This window comes from Pelmatolapia mariae, linkage group LG3_W (genome assembly GCF_036321145.2).
Source record: "Pelmatolapia mariae isolate MD_Pm_ZW linkage group LG3_W, Pm_UMD_F_2, whole genome shotgun sequence".
In the NCBI taxonomy this organism is placed as follows: Eukaryota; Metazoa; Chordata; class Actinopteri; order Cichliformes; family Cichlidae; genus Pelmatolapia; species Pelmatolapia mariae.
The window spans coordinates 91,969,595-91,986,997 of record NC_086229.1 but is presented as its reverse complement, the minus strand read 5'-3'; the positions used below and the strand labels follow the sequence as shown (position 1 = coordinate 91,986,997).

The window sequence follows — 17,403 nt, the reverse complement described above, 5'->3', positions numbered from 1 at the left end:
CATTTTCAATGATTCTGTCTTTATCTCTTAATGAGGTCTTAATTATGAGGTTTTCTCTTGTGTGCACTGCCTTTTCAAATCTTTCAGAGCAACTTTAATCTGGGTTTTGACTCAATAATTCATTCACCTCCGATTCATCTTTTTGAGCTGAGGTTTGGTGGGTGCTCTAGTGCTCATAGGTCCTGTTGAATGGATCACTTCCAGTTCAAATGTTACTTTCACACAGATGGCTCTTAAATTATCTCCAAGCACACTTTCCTATGATGCAAAAATATAGTTGATTCATTAACTGCAAGCCAGCCTTTCCCTGAGGAAAACAGCCATAAACATTTCATCTCCATTTTTAATGGATGAAATTAATTATTCCACTAAAAACTTTGGTCACTGCCAAGTGTATCTACTATTCCTGTGGCCAAACAATATTCAGAGAAGATAATAACAAATGTCTGGTCTTGACAGTGTGATCTAACTGTAATGCTTGACCATGCAGGTTGAATTCATGCTCTCTTTCAGATTGTAGAAACATATACTTTGACACCAACAGTTACCTACAGTGATGAAACTGGGGCTTCTCTGAGAAATTGCGGATACTACAGGCAGTTCTTGTGATTGCAGATCTATCGATATATCTATCAACCCTATTTTAAAGAATCTCATTGACCTTCCTGTAAACTCTGGATGGAAAAGAGAAGAACAACAGAGTTAGCAAAGAGTTAACTAAACAGAAAAGACAGAACAATTTTTCTTTGTTTACTGGTAAGTTAACACTTCCAGCTGGACCTGAACCTTGTGGACATTACTTCCATCTGTTTTTATGCAGGGCCTGGAGCTTTTGGAAAACCACCAACTACATTTAAAAGCAGGTACCTAAAACAATTAGATTTTTAAAATGATATATTTTCTTATTTTTATTACCTATTACAAAACAGGGTAATAGAACTTGTTATTACAGTGATAGATAATATAGACAATCACAGTAAATCTTAACCTACGTTTGTGTGATAATTTACTAATAAGTTAATCAGCGGATTGTTTGGAGCTTAATGAGACATTTTATCCGTATATATGTGAAAACCATTTGTGCACATAGATATCTGAATCAGAGAGAGACAGAGCAACGAGAAAGCTCTATTTATGCACATACAGTACCTAAACTGCTAGATGTTTTGAGGGAGGTCCATACTGTTAAAGGACCTGGTCCATTCTTGACCTAGTTTTCCTGCCAGCAGTACCCTTGTTCAGTCTGGATGAAGGCCATGGCTCCATACACTGCTGTAGAAATATCAGATTCAAGGATCACCTTCTTTAAAAGCTTTCTTACCCTGTGTATGTGCACTATTTCAAAGTTAGTCCAATTTCAGCTCATTTCAATCTTATTTATATAATGCCAAATCCCAAAAACCAGTTACCTAAAGGCACTTTATATTGTAAAGGTAAAGACCCTCAATAACACAAAGAAAACCCCAACAATCATATGGCCCCCAATGAGCAAGCGTGTTAGTGACAGTGGGAAGGAAAAACTCAATTTTAATATGAAGAAACCTACAGCAGAATCGGGCTCAGGGAAGGGCGGCCATCTGCCCCAACCGGTTGGGGATGAGTAGATATGGACAGGACAAACACATCCTATGGAAGGCAGCCAGAGATAATAAGAAATAATTAAATGCAGAGAGGTGTATAAACACATAGTGGAAAAGGTGACTGAAGAAGAAATACTCAATCCATAATACAAATCCCCCAGCAGCCTAAACCTATTGCAGCATAACTAAGGGAGGATTCAGGGTCACCTGATCCCGGCCTAACTATATGCTTTATCATAAAGGAAAGTTTTACGCCTAATATTAAAAGCAGTAATGGGGTGATACAGTACTATAAGGTCATCAAGATGAGATTGGACTTGATTATTCAAGACCTTGTATGTGATGAGCAAGGCTTTAAATTCAGCTCTGTATTTAACAGAGAGCCAATGAAAGGAAGCCAAAATAGGAGAAATATGCTGTCTCTTTCTAGTCCCTGTCAGAACTCTTGCTGAACATTTTGGATCAACTGAAGACTTTTCAGGGAGTTTTTAGGACATCCTGATAATAACAAATTACGGTAGTCCAGCCTGCAAGTAATAAATGCATGAACTAGGTTTTCATTATCACTCTGAGACAGGATATTTCTAATTTTGGAGATTTTGCCCAAATGGAAGAAAGCAGTTTTGGAACCTTGCCATTTATCTTCATATTTTGGGTATTTTATTCTTCTTTTTTATTTATTTATTTGTTAACAGGTTAAGCATTTTAAAGCAGAAAAGAAAAGGCAACAGAAAAAGACCAGACAAGGTTGACAGGTAATCCTGGATGCTGCGCCAGTTAAATAAACAGTCGTGGTTGTGCTGATGGATATTGCACTTGGGAACTGCCAATAGGGGTTGACTGCGCCATGGAGATCACTCAGGGATCTAGAGATATTTTTGATTTTAATATCCATTGGCTCATTTTTCCTTTTAGAAAAATGTTTAGATTATTGGCATACACTGATGCAGTGCTATAATGGAAATATTTGTTTTATCTGTGACCTATGCAGTGGTGCTTAATCAGCATTATGTAGGCCAATTAAAAGTTCATACCAAAGAGTACACCTTACATAAACACCATATATAAAGTTGTAAAAAAATTATTGAGTAAATTCAATATTATATTGTATAATATTCTGACACATCTAGCAGTTTAAAGGAATTTAACATTTTTCAGTTCCGTGATGTGCATCATGTTTCCGTTTAGTTGTCCAAAATGTTCACTGGCTCTACTCTAAAGACATGATCCTTACGTAGCAATTTCGAGAGCTTTAGACCATATCCCAAGAGTTGTTATGATTGGATTGGCTATGGGATATTGTCAGAGTATGGTTGCCAAGGCCTGAAATATTTTTCTTTTTTTGTGTTAACAATAACGATTTAAACTGGAAAAAAAAAGAGTACTGTTGTATTTAGCCACACTGTAACGTATCTTTTCACAAACCCACACACCTACACAACCGTATGCATTAACTGTATAGGTTGGACTGTAATGATGAGCTACACTCAAGTGTTGCCTATCTACCACACACACACACACGCACACACAGAGCTCACTGACTGCAATGAGAATGATGATGATAATGGGACTTCCAGACCTGGACATTAGAGCTGGCTAACTTCTCAACTGTGACGCACTGCCACCAGAGATTTACAATGCCTTGACGTCAGCATTCCTCATACACTTCCCGTTAAGAAAGGTGAGCCTGCATTGGGAGTGTGTGTATGAAACAATACCATTTACAGTGCTGTCCCAGCAATGTGAAGCCTAGTTGATACTGATTTACTTCTTCAAGCCGTGTTTTATTTTCAAGTACTTTCAGGCCTTAAAAAAGTAGTTACCCCTGGCCCATGGTTTGTTATGGCAATAATGTGAAACATCTGATCATTTTATGAATGCTTGTATGTACATAATCATGTAAATGAAAGTGATTGTGCCTGCTACTGGATGTATTGTGAAAGCGGCATGGCTTGTTTGATGGGCATATTGATATATGCAGGCACAGGCACAGTACATCAGTACTGCGCCTGTTGTAACACAGGCAGCAGGAGGTTTGGGATCCATAGGAATTTCTCCATTCCTAACCCATAATCAAGCACAATGGATTTGAAACAGGAAAGAAATGTGTGGTTTTCATTGTGTTTTAAACTTTATCTAAAGCCTTAGGACCAATAATTTTTGATTAACTAGCATATAAAAATGAGATATTCTACATGTCTGGTTGGCAAGAAATAGTGAATATATTCCGAGTTGATTCCATTAGTTGCTGCTGTGGTCTTTTTCTTTGCTTTCTATGCCTGTGAGTGAAAATTACTTAAAGATTCTGCAATAAAAGGAAAAACTCAGATGACTCACATAGCTGAATTTGCTTAAATATCAAAGTAGTAAGAAAAGTCCAGAAAGCAGTGCAGTCTGAGTGACCCAAGTTTATACACAAGGTTAGTATGTAGAAATCACTGTTGCTGTTGAAGTTTCTATAAAGTTTGAACATGTTCAAAACAAAGTTAGAGTGTGGGTGCGCCCACAGTGCCCCCACGGCATGTTTGCTAGGAAGGAACACACACATTTTCATGATCAATAAAATGCATAACAGCCCACCCTGACAAGTCTTTCCATTCTATTTTGGTCAAAAGAGGTGTGTGTGTGTGTGTGTGTGTGTGTGTGTGTGTGTGTGTGTGTGTGTGTGTGTGTGTGTGTGTGTGTGTGTGTGAGAGAGAGGAGGGGTTATGGCTGGGCACTATGTCTTAGTGCACACTGAGAGTTGCTCAGGTTGGCTGCTGTTTTGACAAGCATATCTTGAATACTTACCTTTTATCAAGTAAAGGGGGAAACACCCAGACTCAAAACAGCCAAACCACGGACACATACACATATACGCACACACACACGTATACACACACACATGGATGACCATGGATGACCTAGCTCAGAGAGAGTTAGACCACTTTCCTTAACTCTTAACCCTCTGATACTGCTGAAGCGACACTGATAGTATGTTTGTTACATAAATGATCATTCTGCTTTTGAGTCAACTTTGAGAAGGTTTCTCTGGTAATTCCTGTTTTTAGTGTACATTCATGATTTGAACTGTAATGATCTGGAGTATTCAGAATATCTATGGCAGCCAAGGCAACCAAAGAGTTACCAAGAGTTCATTTCCTTTCTTTTGCCTTCTTCAAATTCAGTAAAGCAAAGAATTTCTTGACATTGTCCAAAATAACATTTTGGCTTGTTAAATATAATCCATATATAACGCCTGATAATTATGAGCAGATGTCTGATGAGTTCAGGAAGGCAGTTAAGATGGTTTTCACAAGTTAAGTCAAGATCTTATTTTTGTTGCAATTACCTTGCTAGTCAGTCTGCACTTTTCCTTATCAAAAAGCTACACAGGAATAATGGCATATACAATCACACCAAGTCATTCATTTAGTCCCAGTATAAGTGTTTGACTGAGTCTGGCATGACCATCCATCCTCTGGTTTGTCATAAGACCCTGACAGCACCACACTCCACCAGTGGCTTTCCACATTGCAAAGACAAGGCGAGCCTTGTCCCAAAGCCAAACCATGTGTCTTAATTCAGTAACTAGAATGGGGGATGGGTTGGGGAACTGGTATGTATTCCAAGTCAGATGTCTATCTTGCGACTCTGGATTTGTCACTTGGGCTATTTGATTTAGTTTCTGAACATATGCAGTAGGTGGAATCTTTTCATTATTGTACAAATAGAGGTGGCTTGTTGCTGTTGTTTACAGTATATACATTTTCTCCCTTTTTGTCCAGGAATTTATGATGTAATGAAAACATTTATGGATAAAATATGGTATATGAAATATTCAAAGTTAATGACTTCTGTCTGATGCCATGAATGGGTGGAGTGAGGTGGAAAGCATTCGGGATATACATTTTTAATAGTAATGCAAATGGACTTGTGCTGTGGAGTACAAAACTGTCACTAGTTATAGATTTTGATAAACCTCTATGGCATTAGCTGCCGACAGTAATAAAACTTTAACCCAAAAAAGGTACTGCATACTTAGATCATATGTGGTAGATCCTAACCAGTTTGTGATTAGTTACTGGCTGTGGCTACTTGCCAGGTGAAATTGTGGGTCCTGCACATAAAAACTCCTCGTGAATGTTTTTCTGCTAGGAGGTTGTTACAGTCACTTGTAGTTTGCATGGAAGATGCCGTCTTGTCTGTAGACACTTACTATTCACTCTCGAACTATAGTTATACTTCAATGATGTTGATGCAAACAAAGAAAAGTTGTGTAACACATTTCACAAGGTACAATTTTTACTCTGAAGGTAAACTTTCTCAGTTTCTCATATGCATTGCACATTTTACAGTTTCACTATAATTTGGCGAGTCATTTGTAATGGTTTGACTGTCAAACGCTGGACCTGCTAGTGACAAAGTAATCAAAAGGAGGTTTTCAGTGCAGTACTGTATACCTCTTTGTGCCTATTTTCATGCTAGTGAGACCAAGCAACCATCTGCAACCACTTGCTGGCTGTGGCTCAGGGAGTAGAGCAGGTCATCTGCTTATTGGCTGGTGGTTTGATCTCTGGCTACTCCGACCTGCAGTCTTTGGTAAGATACTAATCCCAGTGCATCCATTAGGATACACTGGAGAGCAACTTTTGTGAATGTTAGATAGAAAGCACTTAGGCACAGACAAATGTGCTTGTATGAATGAGTGAATCAGGCATGCTGTATAAAGCACTTTGAGTGCTCAGGTAGAGTAGAAAAGCCCTATATAAGAATCAGTTCCTATACCATTTATTCCCCTACCACTCAAAGAGTGGTTGCTAGGCCTGCATGAATGGGGCTTTAGAAATCAATTTTTACAACGACTGCCAGCAACCACTTGCAACCAGTCAGGGAATACACAATTTTCGCTCATGTTCGGTACCAGATGGTTTCTAGGCTTATCTGATTGACGTCTTAACCTGCAAAATCCTCTGATCGTTAAGCAGAGAAAGTGGATGTCTGATACGTTCACACTGCAGGTCTTAATGCTCAATTCCGATTTTTTGATCAAATCCAATTTTTTTGTCTGCTTGTTCACACTACAAATAAAATGCGACAGCAAACGCTCTCCAGTGTGAACGCTCAAAGCGGCCCGCATGCGCAAAAGAAGATGTCACACACAACGCGCTCTGTTTAGACCCAGAGCAAACAATATTGTTTGACTGATGGCCCTTAATATAAAGACTTCGGACTTTGCGTTTCCCAATTTTTGCTTGAAGTTATTTTGTTATTTACATAATAATGTAAATAACCTAATAATTATCCTTATTCCTGTTTTAGAGGAGCGGTGCTTCAAAGGATAGTTGCAGATTTCGGTCAAAATCTGCAGATTATACAGTACAAATAAAATGTTCACGTTTCTCCAACGTTGTCTTCCCAACAGTTTCACTAACATCTACACTGGATGGCCAGGAAGCGTTCGCGATGTCTTCTCGGGCGCTTCTCCGGAGCTGATAATTGGCGTCTGTCTTGTGTCAGTGACGTAAAAGATGGATTTAATGCGACCTGACCATTCAAACAGCAGTCGCTTTCTAAAACATCGGATATGTATCGGATTCAGTACCACATACGAAAGTGACCTAGATCGGATTTGAAAATATCGGATTTGTGCCGTTCACACTGTCATACCATTATCGGATATGGGTCGCATAGGGTCAAAAAAATCGGATTTGATGCGCTTTCGCCTGCAGTGTGAACGTAGCCTAATTGCTCAAAACGTCAACGTTTCATCATCAGCTTTAACATTTACGTGTTTGTGCATGTGTATTTTCTCTCACTAGGGTGTCTGAATAACTTGACAGGTTGATGACTGACTCAGATCGGGAAGTGTCCAAGTTATTACAGTATCTCAGTCTCTATTAGATTTAATAAAAGTAAGTGGGAAGAAGACTGATGTCACTGTTGACTTTTAAAGAAACAGAGCCAAGTTAACTTTCATCCAGTATGCAATTTCAGTGGGATCACACTTGCACATACACATTACACAAAAGAAAAGTGTGTTTGAGACTCTAGAGTTGAGTGAAAAATATACAGTCTGGTGCTTTTTCACTATAACCCGTCTATCTTTTCATCACTTATCGCTACTCACCACAGGCTGCCTCTCCATCTCATATCTCGCCCCCATAAGAGTCTCATAACTCAACCCGAAATCCTCCCACTAGATTTGTCCACTGCAGTTAACTGACTTTAGGGTCATGTAGTCTGCATACTGCCTTACAGTGCACCAACATACCTCCTGTGTTTTAAGCTCAAAAGAGTTTGGCACTATCGAAGTTAGTTGCAATGGAGGTAAAATCCAAAGGGTTTTATGTTCACGTTAGCCTGCTGTTCATTTTGACCGGTGTGTCCAAAGCAATTGTCTCTGATAACACTGTTTTTGTGTGTGTGTGGCCTTTTGCTGTCTGTTGTGTTGAACTTGAGGCTCTATTGCCTGAGGAAAATTGGCAGCAATCCTGTGTGTGAGTGGAGAAGATTTTTTTAAAAAAGCAACTCATATTTCTGAAAAGAAAGTTTTAGTCATAACTCAAACAAAGAGAAAAATAAAGCTGTATTATCTTCTGGTAACTTTTATATCAACAGTGGATCAAATCACTATGTGTACTGTGTAAGGGATCATCAGTTGGGAATCCAAAAGATATTATCACCCTGCTCTCGATTTTTAAATAATGGTGTTTATAATAAGGTCATTTCACTTGTTTGTGCTAAAAAATGCTGTTGTGACCCTAAACAAATCAAGCCAATGCCAAAGTATCAAAAACTGCATTTTGTCTAGAGCCCATGTGAAGCTGAGATGTCAGTTGAAACCACATTATGTGTCTTATTCTTTAGGGAAATGCACTTCAACAGCCTCTGCCAGTCTGTGGTTCTTCTTGAACTCGTGAGACCAAAAGGTGATCTGGCACATTATTCTTTCTCTCCACACTGCACACTGTTCCCTTCCTCACAGTCTCAAGTTCCACACTGAAAAAAGGGCAGGGTAGAGCAAGTCTTTCCTTCCCCCCTTCCTCCTCCCCTGATGGCAGATGGGATATTGAACTCAGACTGGCTCTTGTTTGCCCCTGGGGACTGTGACGTAGGGATCAGCAGCTTATGGTAATGCAGTGTACTGTAATTAGCGAAGGCATCCAATTCTCAAGCAAGTTTGTGTTTTTTTCCCCTCAAAAATGAAAGAAGTTGCACATACATGATTTACTACTGCAAAGAACCAACATGAAAGAGATTTCAGGTCATTTTTTGTACACAGTGTGGCTTTAAAGGTGTTGACATGCACCAAACAAAACATTTCTGTGCTGTGGAGTGACTGCACCAGGAAACAAAATGCTGTGTAATCAACACCCCCGGCCCAATTACACTGGGATTTCTGGAATTCTCACATTAAAAAGTCACCCTCACTCCACAAGTAAAATAATGTGGAGTGTTGCTTACCATCTGCAACTTCTGGGCCACAAGAGTCAGCAGCTGTTGAGATACATTTTCACACAATCCTAGTAATAGTTTGTATGTATTCAGAGTAGATGTAAGCTCAATAAAAGTGTGATCAAAGCATATGTAAAACACACACACACACACACATATGCTTTCAATGACACGTGCCTTCATGTGCGTTGGTTTGGTGTTTATTCCTTCGTCTTTGACTCGATTAAAAAACGGAAAGAAAAGAAGCATATTAAATTAATAAATTGCAGCATATTAAAGACAGTACTGGCATCTAAATCATATCAATCTGCCTTCATTCTGAAGTCACATAATTTCGAATAAAACAGAATAGACCAGAATGGAGATTGTAAAGAAAAGCAAAGGGAAAATCTTATAAATCCAGCAGAGCTATCAGTGCAGGAAGATTGGGAGCGAGCGAGCGAAAGAGAGGGAGAGAAGGGGGCGCGTAGAGACTTTTGGTTAAGGAGAGGGGAGGAGAGAAGGCACAGGGAGGGAGTAGGAGAAAGATCCGGGGAAAAACTTTGAAAAGGAAAAAAAGACGTTTCAGTGGCCGCCGGTTAGCTAGGAAAAGGACAGTCGGAGGTAGAAAGAGGAGGCATAGAAGACAACTGCGTGCCTGTGTGGATTTTTTTTTTTTTTTACCGCTGCCAGGAAGCCGCTGGGCACGCGCCTGCTCGGGACGGGGGATTATAGATGAGCTTGACTTTAAGATGAGGAGCGAGCCCATTCTTTTCACTTCCAGCAGGGGTGAGTGGCTTAAGTTGTCCATTTTTTACCGTGAAAAAATGAATGCGGCTTGGTTTTCTAGCAGCAATAAACCTATTAAAATGGAAGGTTGCTTAAAGCGACTTTCTTACGATGTATCTCTTGTACAATAGGATCTCCACGACCACGATGTTCAAACTGAAAGCCAAGAAAAGCATGATTTTCCCGGGGCTGCTAGTGTACTCACTAACAAAGATTACCGATCGATAACGTTTGTTTTGGCCTCCTTGCCAGCTTTTATTATTCTTCTGTTGTAGTTCAGATTGTGTATTGTAGAAATCTGTGCATGCATCAGATTGGTGTACGCGCGCTGTTCAGCACATACGCAAGCGCAGAAAAAGGCCACAAATGAATAATGTTTCTAAAAGGTATGCTGAAAGAGGGCACGGGGAAGAGACTGCGGAGAGACAGTTGGCTCCTCGCAGTGTCATTAGGGTTGTGGTCGCGTGTTAAGTGTCTATGTAGTATATGGACTTTATGCCGGACTCCGTTCAGTCATCTGGCAATTTAATGTAGCTCTGACTACAGAAATGAATCCCTTTATAAATGAGAAAGCAATCTGTTTTGGTGATTCTGGTCTTCAAGAGTTTGACCTCATAATGATGTATAACAGTAGTTAAACTGATATAACTAGACTCAGCTTTTGGGCTGACTTCATTGCTGCCACCAGTGAAACTTGGTGGTGTTATCATAAAATTGACAGAAGAATACCTTTCATTGGTTCACCTAATAAAGGTGAACCAATGAAAGGTACTCTTAACAAATAATGTCATTAACGCTCATTGTACTTTACAAGCAGTACTTTTTTCAGATATTTCACCATTTTATCAATTTTCTTTTTGTAATTACCCCCTATTATGCAACCCAATTCCTTTCTTTCTGGCATGGAGCTTAAAAGCAAGTCTGTTTCTTATTACCTCATTGTTGCTAGACAGCAGATCCACATACATCAACAACATGTGCAGTATCCGTCTCTGAAAATAATCTTTAAAAATCAGAGTACTTTCAACAGTACTCAAAAAAACTGCTGCATAATTCTGAGCTGGAGGGTTGCTCTTACTGTACACTTGGAGCTGAGCAGTTAGGGGATAAATTGAGGAGTATTACCCTTATCTTTGTCTGCCTGAGATTTTGAGACAACAAACTCTGGCTCTCTAGACTTGGTTGCAACAGCAGGATAACGGTAAAGCAACCTATTTAGTCAAAAATAGTCACTTTGTCACTGTGTACACTAACAGTTGTGTTACTGAACTGTTTTTTTCATCTTCTTATCCACTTAGCCTTATACAGCTGGCAGTACTCAGACAGTTATTAAACAGTCCAGGTCAGCGTTAGGGCAACTCCACCCTGAAGTCAGAGGTTTTCTAACACAACCCTGGAATGACAACACAAATGCTCGATATCTCTCACTTGTCCTCATGTGGTTGTGAAGTGAGTGCACAATAACAGGACCAACGCTAGCAGCTGCAAGGGTTTCGGGTGGCCCGGCAGTGCTTCAGTGCCCAGCATTTGGTGAGGTTCGTACAGACATCTATTGTGTACTACTGAAGCGTGCAGTATATAATATTTTTGTTTAACCAGTGTGGATATAGAAGAGCCAGTATGCAGGTATAAAATAGATATCAAAACTCAGCTAGGTCCTCTAGTTTCCCAGCTCAGGATTTTCTATGATACAGTAACAACAGATACTGCAGTCTTTGCTGAAATATAAATAAGGAATCTTGATTTACTCTTAATAATACTAAGGAAAACTGATTAGGGCTCCTGGAGTGGAGCTTTGTTCGGTATTCTGGAAATAAACCCAACAGGTTGGGTTAGAGTAAACATTGTCCTCATGCATTTAGAGGAATTCAAAGAGTTTCTTGGGGTGGAGAATTAATTTATGCTTTTTTTTGTTTTGTTTTTATTGGTTTATGTTGTTTTATGTTGTATTGGTTTATGATGGTGTTCACTGATTGGAACTTCTCAGTTTAAACAGTGTTGGAAACACTGTCTATTACTAAAGAGGCCAGCCATGAGGTTTTACCTTGACCAATCTCCATGCTAAAAATACTTTGTCTCTGGATTTGTACAGGCTGCTTTAAACAATATGCAGGACAGTGATGATAACTATGGCATTTGTTTTTCAGGTCAAAATGGCACGCCTGATTAATTTTGTCACAGACTCTCAAAATTAATCTTGCTCTAGCTGTGAATGTATACAACATTTTAGTCAAATACCTTAAAACTGCAATTGATAGTTCTATGGCTTTTCTTATACATTAGTTTGATGATCTTCTCTGGCATGCCCCAAAAATTTTAAGTGTGGCCTCTATAATTTTTTTTTTACTTTAAAGGGGTCATGTCCCACCATGAATTCCTGCTCCAGGGTGAAGCTGTCAAGTGTGGAGATCTACTGAAAAACACTCAGCAGAAATGACCTATTGTGATGCATACCAGAGTGCCATTGAAAAGATTTTTTGTCCAACGCAGTCATCACTCACCACCTGCCCTGTTTGTCAGAATTGCCTTCCTGCGATTTTTCTACTTCCCGAAAATGAAACCCAAGTTCTAAGACTGTGCTGACACACTGGAGGAGATCTAGTGCAAGAACAAAGGGACATATTGGGACTTCTACAAAGTGACCTACAAATGGTAGAAGCTCAGAAAAATAGTACAGAAATGCACAAGAAGATGATCTTGAATGGAGATCAGCCAAATTTAGCTCAGGTATATTTTTTCTAGATAAATCTTTTTTTTTTTTCTTTTTTTTTTTTCTTTTTTTTTTACCTTGCTGCAGTTGTGGCAGTTTGAAACAGTGGAACAGTGTTGATTGATACTAAACATAAAACATACAAAACTGCAGTGACGTTTTGCAAACAGTAGGGATGGGTACCGGTGTTCTGACATAAACGGTAGTAACCAGACCGAAAAGCAGCGCACATTTCGGTGCTTTATTTCGGTGCTTTTTTTCCTGAGCCAATTCTAGCCAATCATTTTACGTTTCCGAGGATAGTAGGCGGGCCCAGGTACGTATGTTCTTTTAGAGCAGAGCTACAGATTAAAAATGCCCAAGGTGAAGCGGTCAAAAGTCTGGCTGTACTTCGCAGCAAAAGATGCAAACTCAGCAGCCTGCAACAAGTGCTTTAAGGTGATACTGTGATACTGTCAAAGGAGGTAACACCTCGAATCCGATGAAACATCTGGCGACACATAGCGTTTTTTTTAAAGCCGAGAAATGCGCCGTGTTTGATAGCTTGCTGAAATGATGACAGATGATGATGATGGCAGCAGCAGCCGTTCTTCTCTCCGTGAGTAGCTTAATGTTGTTCGTGTGTAATTTACGTTGAGTAGGCTAACCACGTTATTACATTAATGCATGTAAGGTGAACTAGCAAACACCATCGTAGTTACATGCGGCTGTCTTCTTGTTTGATGGCAGATACTCCCTTCACCCTGGCCAAAAAGGCTAAAATGACCAAAGAAAAAGTGGAAAACAGTTAAACATGAGAGGTTTTTGGACCAATTTTGTGTTTTTTCCATTGATTAAGCACTGCTTCCAGCCAAGAGTGATACCATATATGCCCCATAGCTGAAGAAAAGGCTTACATTGTTATCTTTTTACAAAAAACAGCTGAACATGAGAGGTTTTTGGACCAATTTTGTGTTCTCCATTCTTTAAGCACCGGTTTGAGCACCGTTTAAGCACCGGCACCGTTTCAAAAGTACCGATTTGGCACCGGTATCGGATAAAACCTAAACGATACCCATCCCTAGCAAACAGTAATGACCGTCTCACTATAAAGCAGTTCGGTGATAATCAATGCATTGCTGTTGTTTTTGATGCTGTTGATGTTGTTTTACTAGCTTCCCTTTGTCTATGCTATCTGCCAACCCTAACCCACTGGATCAGACGCAGGTCACAGCCAAAGATGTTAACCCTAACCCTATCTTAACCTGTACTCTGGAAAAAAAAGTGGATACTTTTTAAAATATCAATTAGGGTAATTTTCTGGGAGAACCGTTTAATGGAAAGCAAAATTGCATACTTTAATTATCTAGGTCAGAGTTGGGATTGTTACCAAACGTAACTTGGGTTAGCAGTCAAATTTGAGCAACTGCTTGCTTCTAAAACATCTCTGATCTAATGGACCGTGGCTTGCTTTCCTTTCTATGTTGTTTTGAGCTGGTGGTGGATTTGAGGCAATAATAGCAAAGTCAACGTCAACGGTCTCTTTTAGCAATTCCATGCTCAATAGCCCTCCCATTTATGGGGTGCTGTGCTTTGGGGGCAAATACAAGTGTTAAAGTGTTTATTGCCACTTATTATTGCAGCTTTCCTCACAGAAACTCTGAGTCGACAAGCAATTAATTGGAGTGTGTGTGATGTGGGAACGGTGGGTACATGGTGTCACCGTACTGGCCTGCCTCGCTCATTTGGTTCTCCTTCCCTGCCTCATTCACCCCAATAGTGATTGAAGTTTAAAAGCTTTCATCTGTCAGACGCTTGAGCCCCTTCCTTTTTTTGGTGATGGATCCCAGCAGTGGAGAGGAGAGATGAGGAGAAATGACTTTGTAATTTCTCCCTCCTTCCCTGCAGAGTTGGCCTGTCAGTAAGCTGGCATGTGGGAAGAGAGACTTTAATTTTGGGCCGACTAATCATAGCCCTCCCAGCCTTACCCCTGTGTCAATATGCATCTGGAAAAACACAGGGAAAAAGAATGGGGAGCGAGTGCCAAGCTCAAGCACAATTCAAAGGACCCCAGTGTATGCCAAACAGCGCAGAATGATATGGCATACATCCAGCTGGCAGCCTGTTGGTAGCATACTGATTTAACATCATCAAACAAGCATTTGCCTTTGGACTCGTACTTTAAAGAAGTTACAATAGTTCTGCTTATTGCAAGCATATATGGTCGCCTTGAAAATTTGGATGCATTAGGAGGAAATCACTTCTGATGAGTCTCACTAGCCTTCAACGAGCTTATTGTAATAGGATGAGTGCATTCACTTGTTAGCCTGTCTCCCTTAAACAAAGCTTTTAGGATTACAGTACAAGACCAAAGCTGCCTTGGTGGGGTGTCATAATAGGAGGATAAGGGTACAGGGAGCTGTAATTTTTTCAGTTTGAGCGTTTGGTTGTGACTGTGTAGCTGCTGTTTACACTCGCACAGATAAGAGTCCCTCTGTGTCCTGTTTCTGTAGGTGGTTTTTAATAAGTAACTGATGAAAAGACCAAAGGCTTCTATCACAGTCAGGACAATGGGTGAATGGAAGGTACACCCACAGTAGGGCTGTTCGATATAACGATATATATCGGATGACGATATAAAAACATCTATCGTTTCATTTTACGCTATCGTTTGTTTCGTGGTGTCGCAAAATAAACTGTTTATGGCAATATTTTTTCATTGTTTTGATGGTCACTGTAGTGGCTATATTAATTTCTTAAAGTTCTCTCTTTCTCTTATATTTTATATAATCACACTACGGATGGACAAGCGCCTGTTTTTATGCGTTGTGGTTAGCAACAACGACGGTAACAGCATCGCGTGTCCCCTTGTTTATGTTCCACATAAACCTTTCACAATAAAGCTCAAGATCCTGTTGAGACTTTTCAAAATAAACTGAATGACGTGAAAGAGCAGATTATTTACGGATGAGAAGTGAAAAAGAGCCGCCAGGTGCTAAAAAATAAACCTTAGACTAAAACGTTAGAACAGGCTTTTCCCCGCAGCACGCCGTGTAATAAATACTCACAAAGAAAACGGTGGCCGTTATGTCTAAAAATGTATCGTTTCATGCATCGGTTAAAACACTCGACTCCAGCTACATGACGCGCAGCTGGAAACACTTCCCGCAAGACTAGCTTCCCGAGATTCACAGAATTTACAGAAAATGTTACATTTTTGTGATTTATATCGTCATCGGGACGATAGAATTCTTATATCGGGATATGAGATTTTGGTCATATCGCACAGCCCTAACCCACAGGAATCTAATTTTCTTTAAATCAAAGTTAGACAGGCTTTAGCTATTTCAGATTGAAAAAGGGGCAATCATGCATGATGAATTTTGTATTTTCAGTGTTTTCCACACATAGACTTTATTTGGAGACTGAGGTTAGTATTTTTATGTCTGACAGAACGACGCTGTTTGTGATCAGACAAATAGCTGATCACAATGTTCAGCCGCTTCTAACCAAATGCCAGTTTTATCTATTGCCTGGCTCGCTAACCTGTGAGCCAGTGTAACCTGAACCTGTAGGAAGTAGAGAAATGAGTTATGTGATGTTACTCCGAGCTCACCAAGGCTACAGAGCAGAACAAGGAACACAGCTGCCAACTTTAGCCCATGAAAGTGAAGTTAAGGTGAATTCATATACCATATGCAAGGAAAACTTCAGACACAACGACTGTGTTTAACTATTAAATGGAAGTTTTGAGTTAAATAAAAGATCTCATCCAAGGTGTCCTGGGATGAAATAGGCAGCATTGTGTAAAATTAATACCAGGGATGCCCAAATGCAGCTATAAAGTCCATATTCTAGGACCTCCAATCTTCTAGATTTCTCTTTACCAAATGTAGAAGCTGTGTACTACAGTTTGAGACTCAGTGGGATCGGTTTTTCAACTTGCTGTGACCAACCTGGTGCTAATAACAAAAGGTATGGTGCATGGCAAACAGACTGGTTGTTATATTGCTTTTTGCTAGTCTATTTGAGTAATTTATAAAACTTGCCTTCACACAAGATGGCCCCGCCCCTCCCTAAAGCATGGTTCTGCCGGAGGGTTCTTGCTGTTAAAAGGGAGTTTTTCCTTCCCACTGTCGCCAAAGTGCTTGCTCATAGGTGGTCATGAGCTATCACAACCTGTGGAAAATCTGAATTTTCCAGTGAAATTATTTTGTGTTGAATGTGCCTGAGTTCTCAGATAGTAAACCAGAGACGTGTGCCTGTGAAAACTCCAGTATCTAAATTGAGCCATTTTGTGGATGAAACAAACAATGATGCTTAGTAGACCTACAGCCTCTATATCCTCACCAGTCAAAAACCATGTATAATGTGACACTCATTTCTCACACCCATGCAGCTACAATTCCCAGTCCAATCAAGAAAACCTCATGTCCTCCATTCCCACCAGAAGATCAAAACTTAAAGCAGGAGTGTCTCCCCCTCCACAACCCTTCACCCCATCTTTCTTTTTTTTGTCCCATGGTTTTTAGCTGAGCTCCCTCTAATTATCTTTTTAAAAGAGATACCAAAGGCTGCATCATTACTATCCCCAAATATTGTTTGGTTTTAGAGCTTGCTTTGGGACCAGTCTTCCTTCTCTCACCATACTTCCACCTCTCTTATCTTCTCTAAACCTCCATCAGCACTTCCCTATCCCATCACCTTTCTTGTACTTTTCCTCCTTTTCACATCAGGGTTTTGCAGATGTGTGTTTGTGGTCTGGGAAACATCTGCTCCTACGGTAAACCACCTGTACAGTTCGATAGCAATCAGCCCCCCTCTGTGATGTTTGCTTGGCATGCTTGATGGAAGATAGAAAACACACAAACCTCATAATTACAGACCTGAGAAATGGGGCGGGAGCAAGGCAGCTTGTCTTTCATCATA

At 40.0% G+C, this 17,403-nt stretch overlaps 1 protein-coding gene across 3 annotated transcripts in view; it reads left to right on the top strand.

Annotated features, from left to right (window-relative positions):
* The window catches only part of afap1 (actin filament associated protein 1), a 92,601-nt gene that overhangs the window by 26,000 nt on the left and 49,198 nt on the right, over positions 1 to 17,403 (top strand). For 2 of the 3 annotated variants that reach the window (XM_063470283.1, XM_063470281.1), the window contains exon 1: positions 9,579 to 9,785. The exons of the other annotated variant lie outside the window; for it this stretch is intronic. In XM_063470283.1, coding sequence (XP_063326353.1) covers positions 9,749 to 9,785 — 37 coding nt within the window. In that variant the 5' untranslated portion in view covers positions 9,579 to 9,748. Of the gene's footprint in view, positions 1 to 9,578; positions 9,786 to 17,403 lie in introns of those variants that run through there. 3 annotated transcript variants of the gene reach the window in all.